The sequence below is a fragment of the Grammomys surdaster genome, unplaced genomic scaffold, assembly GCF_004785775.1.
Source record: "Grammomys surdaster isolate TR1022 unplaced genomic scaffold, NIH_TR_1.0 64, whole genome shotgun sequence".
NCBI classification, from domain to species: domain Eukaryota; kingdom Metazoa; phylum Chordata; class Mammalia; order Rodentia; family Muridae; genus Grammomys; species Grammomys surdaster.
The window spans coordinates 2,190,762-2,213,140 of NW_021604566.1; the positions used below are offsets into that span (position 1 = coordinate 2,190,762).

The following is a 22,379-nucleotide window of genomic DNA, read 5'->3' on the forward strand; positions in this document are numbered from 1 at the left end:
GCTGTTTAAAAAACAAATAACAAAAACAAACAAACAAACAAACAACAACAACAACAAAAACTTCCCAAACCATGACCTTTGAAAAGTATCCATACTCAGGCTTCAGTTTGTTTTTGCAGAAGGGCGTAGATGATCCCAGAAGCCTCTGCTACAGGAGAGGAGAGTCAAGTAAGGTATTCTCGAACAGTAGATCTTTTCTAGGAAGGATAATTTGGAGGTAATTCTGCATGCAGTCTGACTTCAGATCCTCTATCACCCACTCTGTGACATTATCAAATTTGTTACTTTAGCATTGCTGTGATTAAAATACCCAAAGGAAATCACTTAAGAGAGAAAAGGTTTATTTAGGCTCACAGTTCCAGAGAGACTTTAACCTATTGTGGCCAGAGAAGGCATAACAGTAGCAGCCCCCACTGTCAGAGGCAATGTGAACACCCCCTCCCCTCACATACTGCCTCTGGTCCCCTCCCTGCAGCAGGAGGGCAGGCCCTGGACTAATAAAACAACTTTCAAAGGTCTGCCTCTAGTGACCTATAGGGAGCCAGGTCCTACCTCCTAAAGATTCCCCAGCCTTCCAAACCAGCACGACTAACTGGGAGTAAGGGTTTAAAACATTTGTGGCAGACAGTTTAGATTGAACGCCCCAAAGCATTGACTCTACAATAGTGTTTTGTGAGAAATCAAAATTTTTATCTTGAGGATCGAGAGTTATTTATTTATTATCATTTAGATTTCGGTATTTTACATTAAATGATATAAGTAAGATTTGCCCTCAGCTTCTCTCCATCCCCTTCATCGTTATCTGTCGAAAGACTGTCATCTGTGGGCAAGAAGGTGCGTCCAAGAGAGAAGACTCCTGGAGGCAGGAGGCTCTGACATAAAGAAAAGCAGCAAAACCGGACTGCAGCCCCCATCTTCACAGCTGTGTGAAAACAAAGCTTCTTTTCCCCTGTTCTGCATCGCTGCCCTCAATGGGTTCCACTCTTCCCCTAGGTGGTACTCAGCATTCACAGATGACAAGGATCCTAACAATTGTCAATGGTGGCTGAGGAAACTACAAGCTTAGAAGGCGTCCTCCCACACAGTGACTGTCTCTGGTTCTTCTTCAAGGAGACTGCTTCCAAGATGGTCTCGAACTCCAGGAAATCTCGAAGTTGACAGCAATGTATCAAATCACCACACGTTACATGGTTTTCTGTTACTCACAGACACCATGTAGGCTACTGGAAGACAAAAATGATAATGGTCTCTGGTGGATCTTAGCTGGTTGTCCAGCTGCTGCCAATTTTATTTTGAATACTCAGTTCTCAGGTCCCGACCCAGTACACTGCACAAGCATAGGAGGAGATCTATGGCTTAGGGGACATGAAGAAACTCTAAGGTATTAGTGTGGTGAGAATGTGCATGGTTAAGGAAATAGGGTTTTTGAGTTATATTAACATTTTAATGTCTTAACTAAGGATTTCCAAAAGTACTTATGGCACAAATGGCGTAAATCCTTATTTTTGACACTGAAAGGATCAACGATCACAGTGTACTGGCGGAACTGTAGCAAATCCTTTTCGAAGAGAGGTCTTGTACTCTTGGAAGTGCTTAGGCACCGGAACCAAATTCCCAAGAAGCCAAGAGGTGGTGCGCTGCTCTCGGGCACCGCCCTCATACCCGCCCCATCCCGTTGAAGCTAGAGCACCAACGCTCGCGAGAGTCCTGCCGGCTTCCACGTTTGCCACGTTCCAGAGGATCAAGGCAGACTAGAAAGCCACCAGCCGCTCCGGCTTTGCAGCCACTACGCAGCAAAAGACTTGCTTCGGCCGGCGGAGGGCAGGGGAGCGTAGCCTGCCCCGCCCCCTACCAGCGATCCTCGGGATTGGCTTGTGTTGACGTCCTTCAGATCTGGTGGGTGGGCCGAGGCTGGCGTGGGCGGGGCCGAGGCCGGGCAAGCTGAGCGCTCTTGGCAGCCCGGGGAGTCGCAGGCTGGGCGCACGCGAGGCTAGCTGCGCCTCTGCACGCTGGTGCTAGTCGTCCGAGGCGCGGCTTGCGCGGTGGACCCTGAGGCACTGCTGCAGGAGTCGCGGAGCCCCGGTGTCCCTAGTACACTCATCAAGGTCCCAGTTTCTGCAGTCTCTGGAGCAGCTCGCGATGGCCCCGCGCAAGAATGCCAAGGGTGGCGGCGGCAACAGCAGCAGCAGCGGCAGTGGCTCGGGCAGCGGTAGCCCGAGTACGGGTAGCAGCGGTAGCAGCAGTAGCCCCGGGGCGCGGAGAGGTCAGAGTCCCCAAAGGCCAGGCCCTGGCTCCGGGTGGGAGCCGAGTGGGAGCCGGGTGGGCGCTGCAGGTCTGGTCTGGTCATCCGTCCATCGCTCCTCTCCATCCTTAGCGAGGCTCCTGTGTGCGCGGGGCGAGGCCGCGCTCACCGGGCGGGGAGGCGGAGGAGCAGAATCGGGCCGAGAGGGACCTAGTACCGGCCTGCCCGAGCGCTGTGAGGCCCTTCCTTGGCTTTCCTGGTGGAAGCTGGGCGCAGAGGGCCCTTTATCTTCTCCTTGCAGATTTCGGGGCGCTTGGCCCTGAGCCAAAGTCAGGGAAAGTAAGTTTCAGCCTGGCCAGCAGTGTTGAGGAGCAGCTTGGAGAAGTGTATTCAAGGGCCGGGATGAGACTGGATGCATCGTTCTTGCAAATTATTTTAAGAAGTTTTGTTTAGTTTTCTTAATATGTATTGCGTTTGCCTTTTAAAATACTAAGGGATATCATAAAGTACTATAGAAATTTTCTCTGTGCCTCCTTTTTCTTAAAAAAAAAAAGAACCCTACTGGTTATTCACCTTTCTTCTCCATGTGCTTAGCCAGCAGAGCGGAGAACAGATGTTTTAAATCTGTTTCGTGTCATATTTCACCGGTTCTCGGTTTCTTTTATATTCCCTTTGACTCATATTTAGAATATTGGAACTGGAACACACACACACACACACACACACACACACACATGTGTATTGAATGTGAGCTCTCACTATCACTGGAAATGATTTAGATTCTGTGCTGCAGTCTATGGGCAGACCATTTATTATATTTCATTTATAGATTGGATGATTATGGTTTTATTAGTATATGTCAGGAAAATAGATGAGCCAACTATGGTTTTTCTTCATAGCACTTACTGTCTTCATGTATATTGTCTTTGTTTCACTCTCTTCTGTTTATTCCCTTTTCTCAACTAGAATAGTTCTTTCCCTTAGTAAGTGTGCAATAAATATTTGATTAGAAAAATGAATGAGTAAATGTACATGGAGAGTAATGCAGTAGATCCATTGTACACACTAACATTCTGAGAACTGTTTGTATTCTTAATGGAAAGAACTCTAGGTACACAATTTGAGGTCCAAGGCCACTGTAGTAATTAATCCACCTTTAATACAGGTAAAAATGGCTCCTAAGTCAGCTAATATGACGTAGACAGCACCATTGCTGTGTGGCTGGAGATATAGATTTGAACTATGTGAATGAGGAGAGCCTACTGAATGTTGAGGTACCAAAGAGAAAGCTAATGAGCAAGATTTTAATGTTTTCTGTAGCTGTTGACTAGTGAAATATGCCGTTGCTGCTGTCCTGGGAGCTTTGTGTGTGCTGGGGAAGTGCTGTAGCCACTGAGCTACACCCCAGTCCTTCATCATCATCCTTTACACCCTTGAGTAGAGAATTGAGTGCATCCAGGGAAGTCACTTATGAGGCCTGGGAGTACAGAGAATGAGCATCATTCCCCTATAAATAAACCAGTGTAACAGTCTGCTGATAGAGTTAGAAAACGACAGGATGTATAGTACTGATTCTATCATTAGGATGTATATATAGTACCTTATTTTATCATTAGGATGTATAGTACCTCATTCTATCATTAGGATGTATAGTACTTTATTTGGTCATTCGGATATATAGTACCTCATTCTATCATTAGGATGTATAGTACTTTATTCGGTCATTCGGATGAAAGTACCTTATTCTATCATTAGGATATATATATATATATATATATATATATATATATATATATTACCTTATTCTATCATTAGTGTGTGTGTGGATATATATATACATATATGTATATATATATATATATAACCTTATTCTATCATTAGGATGTATAGTACCTATTTCTATCATTAGATTGTATATATAATACCTTATTGTATCATTGCTCACACTTTAGAGTATCATACCTATACTGAAGCACATGTTCATTCATAATGAAGGAAACACTGGTGTTCTAAACCCTCCCCCCAAGCCCAAGCCTAAATTACATAGAGCGCATAATTTTTTCTAGGCCATTATTTTAAGTAACCATTTAAGTAAGTATTGAGTTCTGATTGGGTGAAAAATAAGGCACCAGAGGTAGAAACTAAAACTAAAGAGTTACATTATAATAAGAAAGTGTGGTTCTGTTTATTACTTTCTTATAGCAGGGTACACCTGAAAGATAACAGAGTACTGAAAGAAAAGTTAACTTTATGTGGTCTCTGAGGTAGGGACATTGACATACAGTCCAACCCTGACTGCCTGAGAGTCCATAGGTGCAGATAATATTGCTGTGCCATTTAGTGTCTTCCAGTTACATAAGGTGAGAAAATTAATGCTTAAAGGTTATCTTGCTCAGCCTGTGGAAACCCAGGTAGGAAGGAAGAGAACAAACTAAATTCCAGGTTTTCTGTTGCTCATCTTTGCACTGTACTGATTGAATCATGGGTTCTTAAATACAATATGTCAGATCTTATGGGGTTGGGAGTTGAAGCAGTTTATTAAGTTACCATGGCATTTCCCACGGTAGAGTTACAGCCTTTGTAGAAATTTGTGCTTTTATCTTTAACTAATCAGCCTTTGACTAAAACATATTTGAAGTAGTACATTTGAAAATCATAGTTTGAAAAGTGTACACACTAAGTTTTTTACTTGAGAATATGATGTCAGTGGTGACATTGGTCTGATGACTCATTGGTACTTAGACTTTTATATAAAAGTATGATGGGGGATGGGAGATATGATTCAGTCCTATAATACACACCTATAGAAACGATATTTTAAAGCAGGTTTCTTCAGCTCAGTTGAGAAATGATAAAGTAGAATTTCATTTTGCAGTTTTCAATTTTATTCCTTAGAATATGGAAGAAAGGAGTTGGACATTTTGCATTTAATGTGTATATAAAATGTCATTTATGTGGTCAAGGTTTTAGAACACAGGTGTTTCATTCATAGAGTGTGCTTCATTATTACATTGCCAGTGGTCCAGGAAAAGTCTTTTTCACACTTACTGACTGGGAAAGCTTTTGAGGAAGAGGATTCCCGATACAGTACAGAGGGGCGGCTACAGTGCATCACCCTTGTGGGCAGTGTCTTGACCTACTACCCTCTGTCTCTTATGGCTGTGGCTTGCTTTTTTCTTGCCTCTTACCAGGAGGTGTCGCTGTAGAACATGTTTCTCCTCCCAGTATGAAGCTTCAAGTTATATAATGTCAATTAGGTCTTAAAATTACTTAATCAGTCTGTACTTACCCAGGAACTCTTATCTACTGGTGTCCAGTTCTCTCAAGATAACTAACAGATTTTGAAATTTAATAATAAGCGTTTGTGTCGTACAATCTTAAGACTTAACGAGAATGAAATATATCCATTTTTTTTTATATAAATTCACACAATCATTTGATACATTTTGGTCATTGAGGAACACACTTCCGAATTTATTCTTCCCCAACTCCATATACTTTCTGTGTCTCTTAGGTTACTAATGTGCACAGTATGCTGCTGAGTGTGTCCTGGCTGTCTTGAAAGAAGGGGGCCCAGTCACAGTTCTTTTTACTTAACCGAGGGGATCAGTTAGGGCCTGTGCCTTAATACTCTGCCAGCCATTTAAGGATGGAAAAATGGGAAGTCCATAATTTGCTCACTATAAGAACTGTGTTTTTTGCCGGGAGCTGTACCCAGCTTGGTGTGGGGAGAAGGTGATCATCTTTCTTCTCCTCTGGTCGGTCAGTTCTTCTTGAGGCAGCCAAGGGGGATAGGAATTGGAGGAGCGTCGGCGAGGGGTAAGACTTGGTCTTACGAGATTTGGGGTAATATCTTATGAGATATTTAGGGTTGCTGTTTAATAAAATCTTTCTTATCTACATTACTAAAGTTTACTTACTAGGCTGCTGTAGCTGACCTGCTATCTGTTTGATCCTCTGAGGCCAGAAACTGCAGTTTCTGGCCACTAACACCTCCGCCCAGGGACAGCAGAGAATTAAGAAATGCCTTTGATCTGTCTCTGTAGGCGCTGCCAGGCTCTAACTTAGGTCTGTTGGTTTGAGATCGCAGGAAGAAAAGACACTTAAAGAAGTTATTGTAGTTTATTGCTAGTTTCCTATCTAAGGGGGAAAATGGGAAGGTCCTAAGTGGAAAAAGGAAAAAATTCTAACAAAGGAAAAATTCTAAGTAGAGAGATTCTAAGCAGGGAAGAAGGGAGAAGAGGAGAGAGAGAGAGAGAGAGAGAGAGAGAGAGAGAGAGAGAGAGAGAGGTGTGAAGTGAAGTGAAGTGAGGAAGAGAAAGTGAGTTGCTAACGGACGTCCCTTTGTCTTATACATCATTCAGAGTACCTGATCACATGTTACAAAGTTCATCACAAGTTCACACCAAAATTCAAATCATAAATTGAAATAGAAGTTTACAATTGAGAATGTTTACATGCATATCCATTAGGAGTAATTATCTGACTAAACATCCATCACCTGTCTAGCTCCACAGGTTCACCGAAGGTTTAAAACTATAACTAAGAAATTAGTGAAGTTTTGTATAGATAAACCCAGGCAATATTTTTTCTTCTGTCCTAGCACCTATAATAAATCGTGAGTTCCCTTTTTGGTTAATTGTTTTACAACCACCTTGGAATGTGCTCTGAGTAGGAGAGAGACTGGTTACTATCTAAGTGCTGTTAACAGATGACACTTGGGAGACTGGCAGAGTTCTCATTGCAGTTTTGACTATCAGAAAGGGACTTAATAGCAGTCCCACTATAAAAGAGCTTAATAATCATTGATATAATTTTAGGAATTCTTATAGGATCATCATTAAGACTTAAGAAGTCGTCTATTTGTCTATATAGCAACACTACAAGACAGTACATCTTCGTGGGTCTGCAGAGATCTGCTCCAAAGGGGAGTAATATTGCTTAGTGATTGTTATATATATTTAATAATAATAGGAAAAGCATATTAATAGCAGGATCTTTCCTAAAATATGTCCAACATAGCCTTGCTAAATGTGGCACACTTGTCGCAGATAATAATCCAAGGCAAGCATTTCAGGATGATCAGCTGCTAATTATTAGCTTGTCCTATTATGGCTTCTGACAGTTTTTGTTGTGCTGGTAGCATTGTTTTTCTAACTTGGCCAGATCATAAGAAAACACACTCTAAAAAATACTCGGAGGGGATTCTTTACAACCATACCATGGGCTGGGAACTACAGATTCATATTGCAGTCTTGTACTAATATCATCTGTCTCATATAGATTATTAGAAAATAAGTAGATAAGATTTACAATTTCTGCTAGTTAATAATAGTACCATGGTTAAATGCTTACGTGGGCTAACTTCTTTACTTCCAGTTAGTATTAGATATTTTGCTAACGCGCACTGATCCCAAAAGAGAACAATAAAAACCATTTTTTTCTCTTGAAAGGCAGTTCAGATTGGAACAAAGAATCTGATAGCCCAGACCTCTCTTTATTTAAGAAACATGTGGCAAGTCTCTCTGACATCTCTAATCTTAATCGGTTTACTCTCTGTTTTGCTTCCTGGTTCCAATAGCCTAAGACAATTTGATATGTCTTAATGCATGGTACACATGTACCCATGTTGATGGTAAGAGAAAGTGCAAGACCTGAGAGAATACAAAGTATACATGTTGCTTGAAAGTCTGTACTGCTGTTATTCTGTAACATGTTTGTTTCAAGTACAGAATGCTTTTGGCAGTAGATTATATTGTAACTTTCTGAAGCACTTGATACATTTTTGTAAGTATTTCATTTGTACAGCCTTCTTGTAGTTGCTGATCTCTTAGAGTTTTGTAACATTCTGTATCTTAGTCGAGCTTAGATACAATTTGCTCTTTTGATGCTCTTCCAGCTACTGATTTAATGTCATGAGAAGTACTTGGCCTGCATCTTCAGTATGCTACTTCTGCATCCCCAGCAAGTTCAAAATCCAAAGGACTGTTAGACAAATCCCATTTAGTAAAATTGTATGCATAGCTAGATAAGGCCAAGATATTCTGGTGTGGTTTAGCATAATAGGGTGTCTAAAGTTGATAGTAATATATACTACATTTCAAGATATGGAATTATTTTCAAAACTTTCATTATAAAATCATATTTAATATAGAATACTTTACCTGATTTACATATTATGCATGGTGAAACATTGTAAGTTACTCCATTAAAATGTATAATTTTTCTGTCAGTTAAATTATTTAAAGCCATTTATAGTTTACCAGGATAATTTGAGGAAAACTTCAGCTGTCTGTCCCTAAACTGCAAAGTGCCTGGATGGCTCACCCTAGTCTAGTTGTTCAATGCTGTACTTATGAATAGATTGTGCCATTCGGAGTGAACACATACCTGTTCCATCCTACAGAAGGCCAGAGATGAGATGTTCACTCCCAGTGACCCACTGCAGTGGTATATTCAGGAATCCAGTGCATGAGCTCTGCTGGTACTGCTGGGAGCCTGGGTGGTGGTTTGTTAGACTTTATAATTAATTTTACCTTTATTTTATGTTCCTCTGGTGTTAGGGTGTTTGGGCATTTGTTCTGCAGTTGACATTTGTATTTCAGGGATGTGATTTGGTTCCTTTCAGCTGCTGTTCTTATCTTTTCACAGCAAGCCATTGAATGGAACTAATTCTGACCAGATTCATGATGGCTGAAGACAAGCAAGTTATAACCTATTAGACTGAGAGATTTTTAAGCTCCCTTGGTCCACGAGGTTTTAAAGGGAAGAGCTACAGGAAAGCTGATGAAGGTTGCAGGATGTTCTTTGGCCTTGAGATTCAGGGAAGCTTGGCTCCTCTTACAAGTGCCACCACCTGCTGTAGGTAGTTTCTATGCTCCAAAGCAGAGATGAGTATGAAAGGGGGTGGGGGGTGGGGGAGTTGCCCACTTATAGAGGAGAACCTTAGTGGTAGACAGAGCTCTTGCTGAATTTGGAGAAATGTTGACTCTTCTCCTATGTGTATGTCCACAGATCTAACCCAGTGACTCATTCATTATGGAAGGCAGCCAGGATTGCCTTGTTTTTTAAAGTGGAAGAATATTGTTTGATAAAATAATTTTATTCATAACCAGCATTGTTATAATTGCTTTTGCTCTTGTTTTCCATTTGGCTTGACAGCCATTTCTGCCCTGCCAGGCAGTCATTGTTAATATGTTATAGCTATTGTATTTCTCATGCCATGTATGCCCGTATGCGGAGTGTTAACCTCCAGTGTCTATTTTAATTCCAGTTTTCTAAAATGGCATATTGCAAAGCCTCTTCAGCTTGAGGCTCACATGCAAATTTTGTTTGGCAGTAGTTAATTTCTTTTACATGAACAAAAGTTAGTGTTACAAATGTATATTGAAAGAATAGCTAGCATTGAAGTTTACCCTTCCAGTCTTTGAGTCGAAATGAATTTTAATAATCTGCTTCTGGCTTAAATTTTAAAATTGTGTCAAGGACTTGCTTTTTGAAACTGCTACTTTTCACTTCATAAGTAAAACACATCTGTACTTTTAGGTCTGTATCTATTGAAATATTATTTTAACAGTATCCAGTATACATGTAAAGGAATAAATCATTCCCACCTGTGGATTTTCTTCTATGGTATCACTTCTTAGCCATTCTTACACATTTTTGCTAATCATTCTCATACATGCTCATATAATCTATATATGCAACCCATAAAATGTTATGTTGTGCATTACATGCTAAATACTCATGTACCATATTTATATATGTACATATGATTAAATATACTTACTCAAAGATATATTTTTAGATTGGTTTGAAATTTAAAAATATTTCATTTTCTGTGTATGGGTACTTGTTTGCATGTATGTTTGTGCACCTCATTCGTGCGTGGTGCCTGTGGAGGCTAGTAGACGGCATCAAATCTCTTGCAACTGGAGTTATAAACAGTTGTGAGCCACCCTGTGGATCCTGAGAATTGATACTGGCTTTTAGAAGAGCAACCAGTGCTCTTAACCACTGAGCCATCCATCTCTGTCTACTGCAAGATTTATTTTCCCTTTAGTTATCTGTATTATGTGAGTATTTGTGTATGTGCACATGAGTGGATGTGCCCTGAGATGCCAGGGCATCAGCTCCCTTGGAGCTAGACTTACAGGAGCTGGTGAGCCGCTTGGCATTGATGTTGGGAACCAAACTCAAGTCCCATGGAATGTAGGAAGAGCCCTTAACTGCAGAACTATCTCTCTAGCACCATATGTGAGATATTTTATTGCTAGCATTATGGATAAAAACTGCTTGAGAAGCCTGTCGGTATCCTCACATATAGAAGTCTGCACGTGCTTGTTTAACATGCAGTAAAAGTGTTTGTGACTTGGTCTTGCTCAGTTTACCATGCTCTTCATTTCTATGGCCACAATTCCTCACTGCATACATATGCGTCTTTCTGTTGAGCAGTCCGGCTGAGACTGCTGTTCCTTTGTACTCTACCTTCCAAACTGAAACCTGTTTGTCCCTTTCTGTATGTGTCTGAATATTTTTCTGTGCTATGAAATTAGATTAGAATTGTTTGAGTCATAGCATGAATTAACCCTTTGGGTATTGGGTATTTTATTAAACCCAAAGTGGTTGTATGAGTTAATATTCTACCTACAATGAATTATAGTAGTTGCCTTTCTTGTTGTCCTCTTGGTAAAGTTTAATGTTTGTAAGCTTGGTGCACTTTAAGTACTCTTACATGGCTCAGGTTTGCATTTTCCTGAGTACTAGTAAGACGTGACAGTTTTGATTCTTCTGTGACTTTCTTGTTCACCCTGGTGGTTTTGATTTGTGTGTGTGTGTGTGTGTGTGTGTGTGTGTGTTGACTGTAGAGTGTGTTTCACAACCCCAAGCCTTTTGTTTGCTTGAGTGGCAGGTCAAGGACTTCTCTAGTCTATCGTTGGTTCTTTACACTGCCATTTCCTGTGCTATACTTTACTCAACAGAATTTGATACTTTCTGTATACCAATAATAGAATTTTACTGTTTTCTACTTTATGGTTTGGGCTTTTGTGTTTTACGACATTGTTTGTAGCAGAGATGGTGACATTCCTTTTACGTAAGATCACGAAGTATCTGAAATTTTGCCCTTGCATTTGGATCTCAACAGCACTTGGTGTTGACTTACTGTGTAGGTACTGTTCAAGTGGAAGGGATCTATTTTAAATATATATATATATTTTTTACAAAGTAGGTAAGGAAGTATTCTGTAGTTAGTACTCATACTTTGTAGAATCACTCTTACCTTTTTCTAAGCCTTGAACCATGTTCTAGGAGGGGAGGACCCATGCCACTGAGTACTCTCTAGCTGTGTAGGAAGGTTCTGTGTCTGATTTCACTATTGTGCTTGCCATCTACGATCTTTTTTCCTACATTTTAGAACATGCTTCTCAAGGTTTTATGAATAATTATTAATATTGAGTCTTATATCTGAGAATAATATAAATATAATTTTTAATTTTTTTTAGCTTTATCCAAAAGTTACACACATCTTTTGTTAGAGGTAGTTTTGGTGTTTTGTGTGTGTGTGTGTGTGTGTGTGTGTGTGTGTGTATGTCTTTCTTTTTGAGACAGAGTTTGTCTTTGTAGTCCTAGCTGTCCTGTCCTGGAACTTGATTTGGACACCAAGCTAGACTTAAACTCAGAGATCCACCTTCCTCTGCCTCCTGATTGCTAGGATGAAAGGCAAGCATCATTACTACCTGGCTGGTTTGAAATCATCATCATCATCACCGTCTCATTGCCCATGTTGTCCTGAAACTTGCTGGACATGTAGCCCAGGCTTCCTGTAACTATGTGATCATTTGCCTTTGTCTTCAGAATTCTCAGATTATAGGCAGGACTACCATTTCTGGTGATCTTTTATAATTTTCAAAGTATTTTAAAATTTTTATTTAGATTTATTTTATCTGTATGAATATTTTGCCTACATGTATGTGTGTGCATTACATGTATGACGTATGGTTAGTGCCCACAGAGGTCAGATGAAGGTGTTAGATCCCCATGTGTTTGAGTTAAGGATGCTTGTGAGTTGCCATGTTGGTGCTGAAACTGAACCTGAGTCCTCTTCAAGAGCACCGAGTGCTCTTAACTGATGAGCTGGCTCTCCAGTTCCATTGGTTGTATTCTCTAACAAGCATTTGATCATCAAGAAATTTGAAAGTGCATCCAACTTGGTACTCCTACCTAGATTCTGCTGTGGTATTTAATATATTTGCTTCATGCCACGTACTTGTCAAAAGTTATCAGTATACTACCCTCTGCCAGACATCTGTGCTTCTTTGCCATTAACAAGAACTTAGCCTGTGTTTATAGTTTTATTTTCCTTTGTGGTAAAATTAAAATTTTCATACAATGAATTACACAAATTTTAGTGTGCAATTTAAGGAGTTTTGGTAAATATATTACCTACCTATGTAATTTGCCAACCTGTTCAACCATTCTGGAAAGTTCTCTTTAACCTTCCTACTGTCTGGTGAAGTGACAGAATCATACTAATCTTGTGTATTTTGGAATCTGTCTTGTAAATACTTTGTGTGAAATGGCTTCTTTCACTTAGCGGGATGTCTTGGGGATTCACCTGCATTACTGCACACAACACTACCTCACTGTTGCTCCTTTTCTGCTAGTGTTTGTTGTGTGAGTAGAGCACAGCTTGTTGATCTCTCTTCCTGATAGATGCCTGAGCAATTTCTAGTTGTGTAGACTGTTTTGAAGAACAAGCTATAAATATGTAAGATCTGTAAGACATGTGTATTGATGCTTTTGAGCAAAAACAAGAGGAGTTGCTATGTTATAGGACTGATGAGTTTTTAATTTTTATTAAACACTGGCGGGCTCTTTAGTAGAGTGGTTATACAGCGTATTTTCTTTTCCTACCACTGCCAAGATGAGAGACTCTAATCATTTTATTTACATATTGTCTTAATCAGTGTTCCTTTGTGGTGAAGAGCTACCATGGCCACAGTAACTCTTGTAACGGAAAGCATTTAATTGGGGCTGACTTAAGAGTTTCAGAGGTTCAGTCTACAGTGATCATGGTGGGGAGCATGGTGGAGTACGGGTAGACATAGTGCTGGAGAAGGAGCTGAGAGCTCTACATCTGCATCTGCGGGCAGCAGGAAGAGAGAGTATGACTGGCTTGGCTTGGGGTTCTGAAGCATCAACACCCACCCCCTATGGCAGACTGCTTCCAACAAAGCCACACCTCCCGGTCCTTAAAGCAGTGCCACTCCCTGATGACTAAGCATCCAACTATATGAGCATGTGGGAGCCATTCTTATTCAAACCAGCACACATATGTATCAACATTTGATGTAACCATCCTTTAAAACCTGAGGCGTGCTCTGCGTCTGAGGTGGCCTTTCTTGTGGTTTACAGTTGCCTTGTTCTATTCTCTAAGGACGTTACACACTTTTCTTGTGATTGTGGTCCATATACATTCTTCTCTTGTCAGTTTTTCATGTTGCTTTCCCACCATACCGCCTTTGTATTATTGAGATAGAGTTATGTATTCTAAACAGACATTCTGTTCAACTGTATGTATGAGGACAACTCGTCCTAATCGATAACTTTTCATTTTCTTTTCTTTTTCTCTTTGTTTGGTTTGTTGTGTTTCTTGACGGCAGCAAAAAGATAGATCCTGTTTTTTAATCAAGTCTGCTAGTTTGTGTCTCTTTGCTGGGGAATTGAGACTGCTAATGGCTGGCAGTTGCTGAATAATATCTATTAACCCCTGTCATTGTGTTATTTTTGAGTTGTTTTCTTAAGGCTCTTTTTAGTAACTGTCTGGAAATTTTTTATTTATTCCCTATGCCCTCTTGGGTGTGTTTATCCTTCTCTTCATACCCAAGGACTCCTTCCCCTGTCCTCTGTAGGTAGACCTGGCTTACTGATCATGAATTCATTTAGTCTGTTTTTATTATGGAAAGATTTTCTTTCTTTTTTGATGGCAATTGATGGTTTTTTTTTGTTTTTGTTTTTGTTTTGTTTTTTTTTTTTTTTTTGGGTAGACTAGTCTAGGCTGGCATCTTTGGTCTTTCATAATTTGTAGAACATAGTTCCAATCCTTTTTTTCTGGTTAAAGTCTCTATTGAAAATTAGTTGTCGTTTTGATAGATCTGCCCTTATATGTCTCATGGTAGCCTTGCAGTTTTCAAAATATATTCTTTGTTTTGTACAGTTAGTGTCTGATTTACTGTATGAAATAGGGAGGTTTTTTTTTTCTGATTATTTTTTTCCTATTTGGTGTTCTTACACCTTGAACCTTGGTAGGAATCTCTTTCCTTAAATCTGGTAAATTTTCTTTTATGATTTTGCTGAAAATATTTTCTATACCTTTGGCTTAGGTTTCTTCTCCTATACCTGTGATTTGTAGGTTTGGTCTTTCTACAGAGTTCCAGAGTTCCTGCATTCTTTTTTTAAACATGAAATTTTTAGATGTAACATTTTCTTTGACCCAAGTGATTCAATTCATCTACCTTATCTTCAAGACCTAATGTTCTTACTTCCATTTTATTTATTCTGTTGAGGCTTTTCTCTGACCATTTTATTTTAGTTATTGAATTTTTCAAGTTTTATTTTAGTTTGACCTTTTGTAGAAATTCTATCTTTATTAAATTTTATTTCCATATCTTTATTATTTGTTTTATTTCACTTAAACATTGATGTTTTTACAGTATGTATTTTATCAAATATGTGTATCTTCTTCAAGTTGCTTGAACATATCTATGTTTGCAGTTTGAAATCATTGTCTTGTAAGTCATTTATGTTACATTTCTCAGGGAACATTACCATTGGATTGCTAAGTTTTGGAGGAGACACATTGTCCTGGGATTTTTGTTTGTTTGTTTGTTGTTTTTTGTTTTGTTTTGCTTTTTGGTTGTTTTGCAGTGGGACCTAGGCATCTGGAATTAAATCGTTGGTAGTGTACTTGGTTTGGCCATCTGACTTTTGTTCAATGGCATTTGGATCTCTGCTAATACCCTGTCTTGTCAGGTTATGAAGCAGCTGAACAGTGCTTGGGGTTGAACATTGGTATAACACAGTGTTGCTGTGTGTGTGAATGGAGTATCAGAAGTGGGGTGTCTCAGCTCACCAAGGCCTAGGTACAGCTTCTGAGCACATGAGCAAACCTGCAGAATCAGAAGGTTCTTGATGAAGTTCCTCCCTTTCTCTTTCCTTCTCTCCCTCCTTGTCTCTCCCTTCTTTCCTTCCTCCCTCCCCCCTCCCCTCCTCTTCCTCCCTCCTTCCTTCCTTCCCTCCCTTTCTCCCTTCCTGGGTCTTACTCTGTTCTTACTCATCCAACTCAAATGTCTCAGTGATTGCAAGAGAATTCTAAAAATTAATCTGTGTCTTTATTAGCATAAATGCTATGCCGTTGTAATATATTGAAACAATACAATAAATGCAAGTACCTCAAGAACTTTGGTGCATATTAATTTTACCTTTATAATGATCTACCTATAATTTTGTATACAGTGAACCTTATCCCTGTCCTTCCTTTTTAGGCAAACAGCTTCCTCCCATTTTCTTTTCTCACTTTAAAAGCTTCTACATCTGCTGCTTGGTGAGTGGAGGTTGATCCTGAGTCCATATGGTGAGCCAACTGGCAAGAGGCTCTCTATCCTCCATTTAGAACCTTTGATGCTGTAGAAGCAGTTCAGTCAAGAATCTTGGAAAGAGTGTGCTCTCATATGGACATGAAAATCCACGGGCTTATGCAGATCATCTCTAGTGCATAGTTCAGTAAAGCCCTTGCCTTCAGCTGCAGAGGCTGCCTAGGAGTGAGGAGTCAGGCAGCACAGCTCCACACTTAAACCTTAAAATCATGGAGCTCACAGCTGGTAGAGTCCTTTGGTCCCAGCCTGCCTAAGCACAGAGAAAGCAAAGGGTGATGTGTGAGTGCTGACCTCTTCACAGAAGCCCTTACTAAACCAGGTGCAGTTCTGACCTTGTGCAGTTACCTATCTCCCTGGGAGCTCTTCTCCTCCCCTTCCTATAACATGAGTTTCTGGTTTTAGTCTTTTCCACTTAATAAAAAGAGATTGAAGTCCACAGAAACCTTTTGCTCTGTTTATTCTACCATGTAAAGTGTTAGCCAGAGAGTGCTAGAGATACCTTTTCTCTTCAGGTCTTTCTGGCCAAAGTCAATAGAGACTGTCAGTAACCTCAGTCCACTGGACTCTGTTTGCCCTTTGCTCCCTGGAGGTTCATCTTTCCAGTACTTTTCAGTAGGACATCTATTCTAGATAACTCCATAGCTTTAACCACATATTGATGGACTTTTTTCCTGAACAATAGAAGCAAATTATACCAATAATGGTACAGAGAATAAAATAGCTAACACTTAACCAAGGGATGATGGTATGTCAGACACTGAATGCTTAGCTCTGTTTTAATATTTGGTTCCATAGTAATTGTCTGTGTCTCTTTTTGTAGATGAGGAAATAGAAGACTAGAGAACTAGTTTTCGAAGAAAGCTAGTAAAAGTTAAAGCTGGAGTACGGATCCCAGTGTTGACTGTGAAACTGCTGTCGTAGAGCACATTAGATCATCATTTGATCATAAAGTCGAACCTAGATCACGGGCACTTCCTTATTGAAGAGTTCTGGTAGTTCACCAAAGTTGTTGCTATGTGGGTCAGACTCTAGAGCAGGGTCTGACCCTCTGTGCTCTCTGTTCATCCCCGTGTCTCGCCCTGTGCAGCAGTGCTTCCAGTGTGCACAGCCTCTCTCCATACATTCAGTGTTTGCACAGGGAACTTCCACAACAGCTCCGTGCTTGCCGTTTTCTGTCTGACTCCTGTGTATTTCAGCAACAATGCTGTTCATCAGTTTATAAGAAATAAATTGTTATGGCCCAATTTCAGTAGGTTCATTGGAGTTACCAGCAAGAGTTGCTAGGTCCTTGCTACCATAACTGACTGTTGCCAGCATGGCTCAGAACTCTGGGACTCAGAAAGTTACATATCATCTGCTGTGTGCCAAAATCTTGATCAGAAAAGGGGTAATCTCAATCCCCAGAATATTCATTAATAAAGATCTGTGTCCTAAACCAATAGGATGGGGAATTTAGGAAGAGGGCCAGTCCTGGCCTATGGGAATTCTTGTGAGCAGGAAACTTAAATTAGCATGCCAGCCACTTTGCCTTTCCCTGCGTGTCATCCCTTTCTGCACAATGAATGCCTTATTAAACTGTTGCATTTTCACACTTCAGTTTGCTGTCCTTTCCCTTGGAGCTACCCTCACCTCCACTCTCCACACGGAAGTTGCTTCCTTTGCCAGATTCTCTAGACCAGGTCTGCTAACCTCCATTGCCAGACTCACCATTCTCTTTAGAACTTGGATATGGCTTCTTCTAGAGATGAAAGCTCAATCCACAAAATCATCTCCAGCCGAACTTAACCCACATACAAACTCAAGCTTGTCTACTGTTAATATAGGTAAGCCCGCAAAGCTCTCCAAGTGCTTCTCAGCCTCTCTCCATCTTCATAGTGAAGGTAATAGTATTTCCTTCAAACTCAGTCTTAGTGGGGGGTCTCATAAATACATAAATAGTTACTACATTTGGTGGTGATGAGGATCTACATATGGGATCTCTATGCTGTTTGATTGAAAGAACACCGGTGTTAGATACAGTAGATAGCATTAGGAATAGGACCAGGTGTAGATGTACATACATTTCTGGGAAACTGATTTCATTTAAAAGCAAAACAGAGGTGGATCTGGCTCTGGCTGTGCAATGATCATTGTCTCCTCTGGACTTCTTCTGCTTCTTGGCTCTTTGTGGGGAACCCAGGAGAGAAGCTGCTCCAGCAGCAGTGAGGAGCAAACCAAACAGGGCTTCTCCATGCATGTTTCTCAGAGCTAGACTTGCTGCATCTCCTGGCCTACTTTGACTAGGGTTGTCCCGTGTGAACCTTTCTGCAGAGTACCCACTGTGGTGGATTAGATAGGTAGAACTGACCATGCAGCTGCTGATACTGCCTCTCAGCTGTGCTACAGTTGCCTGGAAGTAGCCATGGCCACTAGAGCCAGAGGGGAATGTAGCAGTGTTCCAATAAAACCTGATTATGGGCATTGCAGTTGAATTTCACATAAACCTCACATTATGAAGTTTCTTCTCTGATTTCTTTTCAGCTGTTCTAAAACTAAAACCATGCTTAGTGCCTGGATCATTCCCAAACCCAAACAAACAAATACCAAAACTGAAACCAAAACCAAACCTCAAAACTTGGGACCTTGACCATAGTTTACTCTTATTTAGAATACTGCACAGGCTTGAGGTTGCTGTACTGTAGATAACGTGTTTTTGCTGTCTTTGTATCTGGTGTTACAGCAGCCGCCTAAGCTAGGTTTTATATGTGTGTGTGTGTGTGTGTGTGTGTGTGTGTGTGTGTGTGTGTGTGTATCAGTCTTGAGCTTCAGAGCAGGTGCTCAGTCCACAGAAAGGTAGACAACACTGGAGTGAACACACACAGGTGAACATATCTCTACATATCTCTGTTATCAGTCCAAAGGGCATTGAGGAAAGACTTAGCTGTGTTATTGTCTGTTTTGCTTTTGATGTCCTAAGTTCTCAGCGATGATCTCTTTCATGGGATTTCTTACGTTTATGCTGAGAAGACAGAAATCTTATTGATAAGTGATAGATCTGAGAAGAATTCTAAGAACATGTGTACTTCATGGATATAGAGAATTGTTCAGATAGATCAAGTCCGTCGGGTGTTAGATACAGTAGATAGCATGCTACAGGTTCCTCGTATTCTTGGGTCATACCAGTTAGTTTCTTTGTTCTCTCTCTGTCTCTCTGTCCTCCCCTCTCCCGCTCCGTGTGTGCATGTGTGTGCATCCCGTGCAATATTTAGAGAAGCTTCACTTATTTGCAAGGTTTCAATTTTCCTTTTTATTTTTAAACATGACTCAAAAGAATGGGCTAAAATTACCCATGTAAATTCAGAAGTATGGAGTCATCTGCTGACTTTTTCTTCTCCTTTTCGGGTTTCATATTTTGAAATTCCTTTGTAAGAATTATGACTATTTCCTCTTTAAAAGTAAGATTCGCCAGTTTTCTGTAAACAATGCCATATTATAGAGTAGAGCAGATATTTATAGAGTGACTTGCAACAGTTAGCACCTGAGTTAGCATATTTGAAATTCAACAGTCTAATTTTTCCAAATGACTATACCCTGTGCTGCTGTCCAGCCTTTGTCTGGGCAGTGTGAATTTTCCTGCTTTTCTAGCTTCTCTTCACTGGATTAAGTTGCCTTTTTGATTCACTGTTGTGTGATTGGGCAGAGATTTAGCATATCTGCTGAGTAAATGAATGAATTTATGTGATGAAAAAAATTTATGGACACCATTTAAAATTTGCCATCTTAAGAGGTATGTTTACATCCTATAATCCATGCTAACTTTACAGAGCTGATCTGTTTTGCCAGTCTGAATTTGATGGTGACCCAAAACTTTTTATGTAAAGATAATATTTTTAGCTAATGCTGTCGTATCATACGTATACATTATTACTGTGCTTGGCTTTTTGTCTGAGCATTAGCATGTGTGGATTTTGTATAAAGCCTAAAGAATTGTACTTTGAACCAGGTCAAAAATTTTGGGGTTACATGCTCCTACAGTGAAGGTTAGAGCATAACAAGTTAGTGAGATCAGAATTGTGGGACATCTCTAGACATGGGAGTGGTGTTGGTCATAACTCTGTGTTTCTGGGATACATTGTGATGGGAACACACAGGGATGTATGTGTGGGATAAACAAAGTCAAAACTGTGTGCATGTTTTCTCTTTTAGATAACTCTACAATACTATGTTTGCCTTACCTTTGTATTAGTACAAAAGTCATTTGTATTCTCTTTTAGATTTTTGTGTAAATAAGGTGTGAACTGTGCAGTGAGGCTTTAGGGATCAGGCTCAGAATGGGCTAAGCCTTAGCAGGTCATATTAGATACCCTGCATATCAGATGCTTCCATTATGATTCATAACAGTGGCAAAATTATAGATATGTCGCAGCAACCAAATAATTTTATGGTTGTGGTCTCCACAACATGAGGAACTATTTTAGAGCATTAGGAAGATTGAGAACCAAAAGCTTTTTTTCTAAAGTCTTAGAATTGACTGCAACCAACAATTCCTGAGTATTTCATCATTGAGAATCTAGAAATCAGAGAGGAAGGAAGCTAAAGGGACAAAGTTTCCTTTTTTGCTCAAGGAAAAGAGAGGTAGATTCAGAACAACTATAAACTGATTAATTTCAAAGCAATCTTCAATGAATTCTGTCTGTAAAAAGTATTCTGAAGTGCCCAGAGAAACATCTGTAAACATCTGGAGACACTTTGTTTGTCAAGTCCAGGCTGCTGAAGATGATTTTGTTACATGTTTGGTAGGAATTGCACATTGGTCTAATTCATTCAGTCTTGTCATTTCCAGGCTTTGCTGAGGATCACAGCATTCTGGGAATGCCTGAGGTCAAAGGTGGTCTCCATTAATCACACGTACAGTATGAAGAACAGGTGATTTGTGGAACTCGGTGGGAACTTCCAGAAGCCTGTCCAACTAATGCTTATAAAATTTAGAATTTCCTATTTCATCATAATAATATCCTCCAGCCTGCCCGCTTTTTACCCTGTATGATCCTTTCTCAGCCTCCTGAGAGCTAGGGAGATAGGTGTATACCACCATGCCTGGCTTAACCTTGAATTGCTGATAGCTCTTTCATAAAGATTTTTCTTAAGTCTTTTTTATTATTAAAATAGCTGCCTCTCTCAGAACACAGGTAGGGTCGTTCTTGTAGAAAGAAAGAGAGGACTACAGTGTTGCTTGGCTACTGGAGGGCACGGAAGTCAGACTTAGTAGTCGAATTGGATGGAATGGTGACCAAGTTTTTCGTAACTTAGCTAGTGAAGGAAAAAAACAAAAGTCAAAACCATCACACATACTTTATGTTCACTCTTGGTGAGAGCCACAAAGAGATGTTAATATTCTGACCCCAGTTTCAAGACTACATCACCAGTGCATAGTTTCTGCCCAGTGGAAGGATTCTGCTAGTGTCGTGTTTCTTAGTGCCAGTGATTTGCAAGATAAGTTCTGAAATAGGTGTTACATCTCATGGTGAAGCAAGGAACCTTGTAACTCTTCACTCCTGGTATATTGGTGATGTCTTTAAAATATACCCGATACTGATGCATTCTGCATCACCAGCACTGCACACTGATGATCTGGAGAGGTCAGTGAGGAGCTAGGCAGACAGACCAGGGCAAACAGGTTATGACTGCTGATGGATACATTTCAGGAAAATCTCTTAAAATCTATTCAAACCAAAAGCAGATGTGTAAAAGATTTGAGCAAATGCTTCACCAACCGAGTGAAGTAAATGGCTACCATTATTTGAAACATGTGCTCAGCATAACTAATTCTTAGGACAGCATATGTGAAGCTCACTGTAAGATCCGCGATGCAATCATTATAATGGCTAAACATAAAAACCAAAATCCTAACTGTGGCAGAGTAGTAAGTGGTTCTTACTACTTTTTTTTTTCCCATTTAATGAGTACATTAAATAGGAACGATCTGTCCATTTTTCATAATACTCAACGTGCTTATGCCTTGGGACCCAGCAGTTCTGCATATTTATCTAAAGCAGTAATATGCAGTCATATATAATAAGGGGTCCTTATCTGAAGATTGGTTCTAAGAACCTCCTTCTCACACAGAAACTGAAGCCCTGTATGCAAACCAGTGTTGTATTTGCATGTAAACTATGCATATCCTCCCCTTTTCAGATTACTTCTAGAACTGTCCTAGTTAGGGTTACTGTTTTTGTCAGGAAACACCATGATCAAAACAACTTGGAAAAAAAGTGCTTAATTGGCTTACACTTCCTTATCACTGTTTATCACTGAGGGAAGTCAGGACAGGAACTCAAGCAGTGCAGGAACCTGGAGGCAGGAGCTGATGCATCGGCCATGGAGGGGTGCTGCTTACTGGCTTGTTCCTCATAGCTTGCTCAGCCTGCTTTCCTGTAAAACCCAGGACCACCAGAGGTGTGTGTGTGTGTATGTGTGTGTGTGTGTTAACTCACAATGGGCTG

The 22,379-nt window shown here is 40.2% G+C and overlaps 1 protein-coding gene across 7 annotated transcripts in view; it reads left to right on the forward strand.

The window, feature by feature from the left end:
• Nucleotides 1-1,889: 1,889 nt before the first annotated feature.
• Asph (aspartate beta-hydroxylase) overlaps nt 1,890-22,379 on the forward strand; it is a 200,737-nt gene continuing 180,247 nt past the window's right edge. For 5 of the 7 annotated variants that reach the window (XM_028768474.1, XM_028768525.1, XM_028768492.1 and 2 more), the window contains exon 1: nt 1,991-2,263. In XM_028768474.1, coding sequence (XP_028624307.1) covers nt 2,140-2,263 — 124 coding nt within the window. In that variant the 5' untranslated portion in view covers nt 1,991-2,139. Of the gene's footprint in view, nt 2,264-22,379 lie in introns of all 7 variants that reach the window. The other 2 variants (XM_028768532.1, XM_028768549.1) reach the window with 1 other exon arrangement.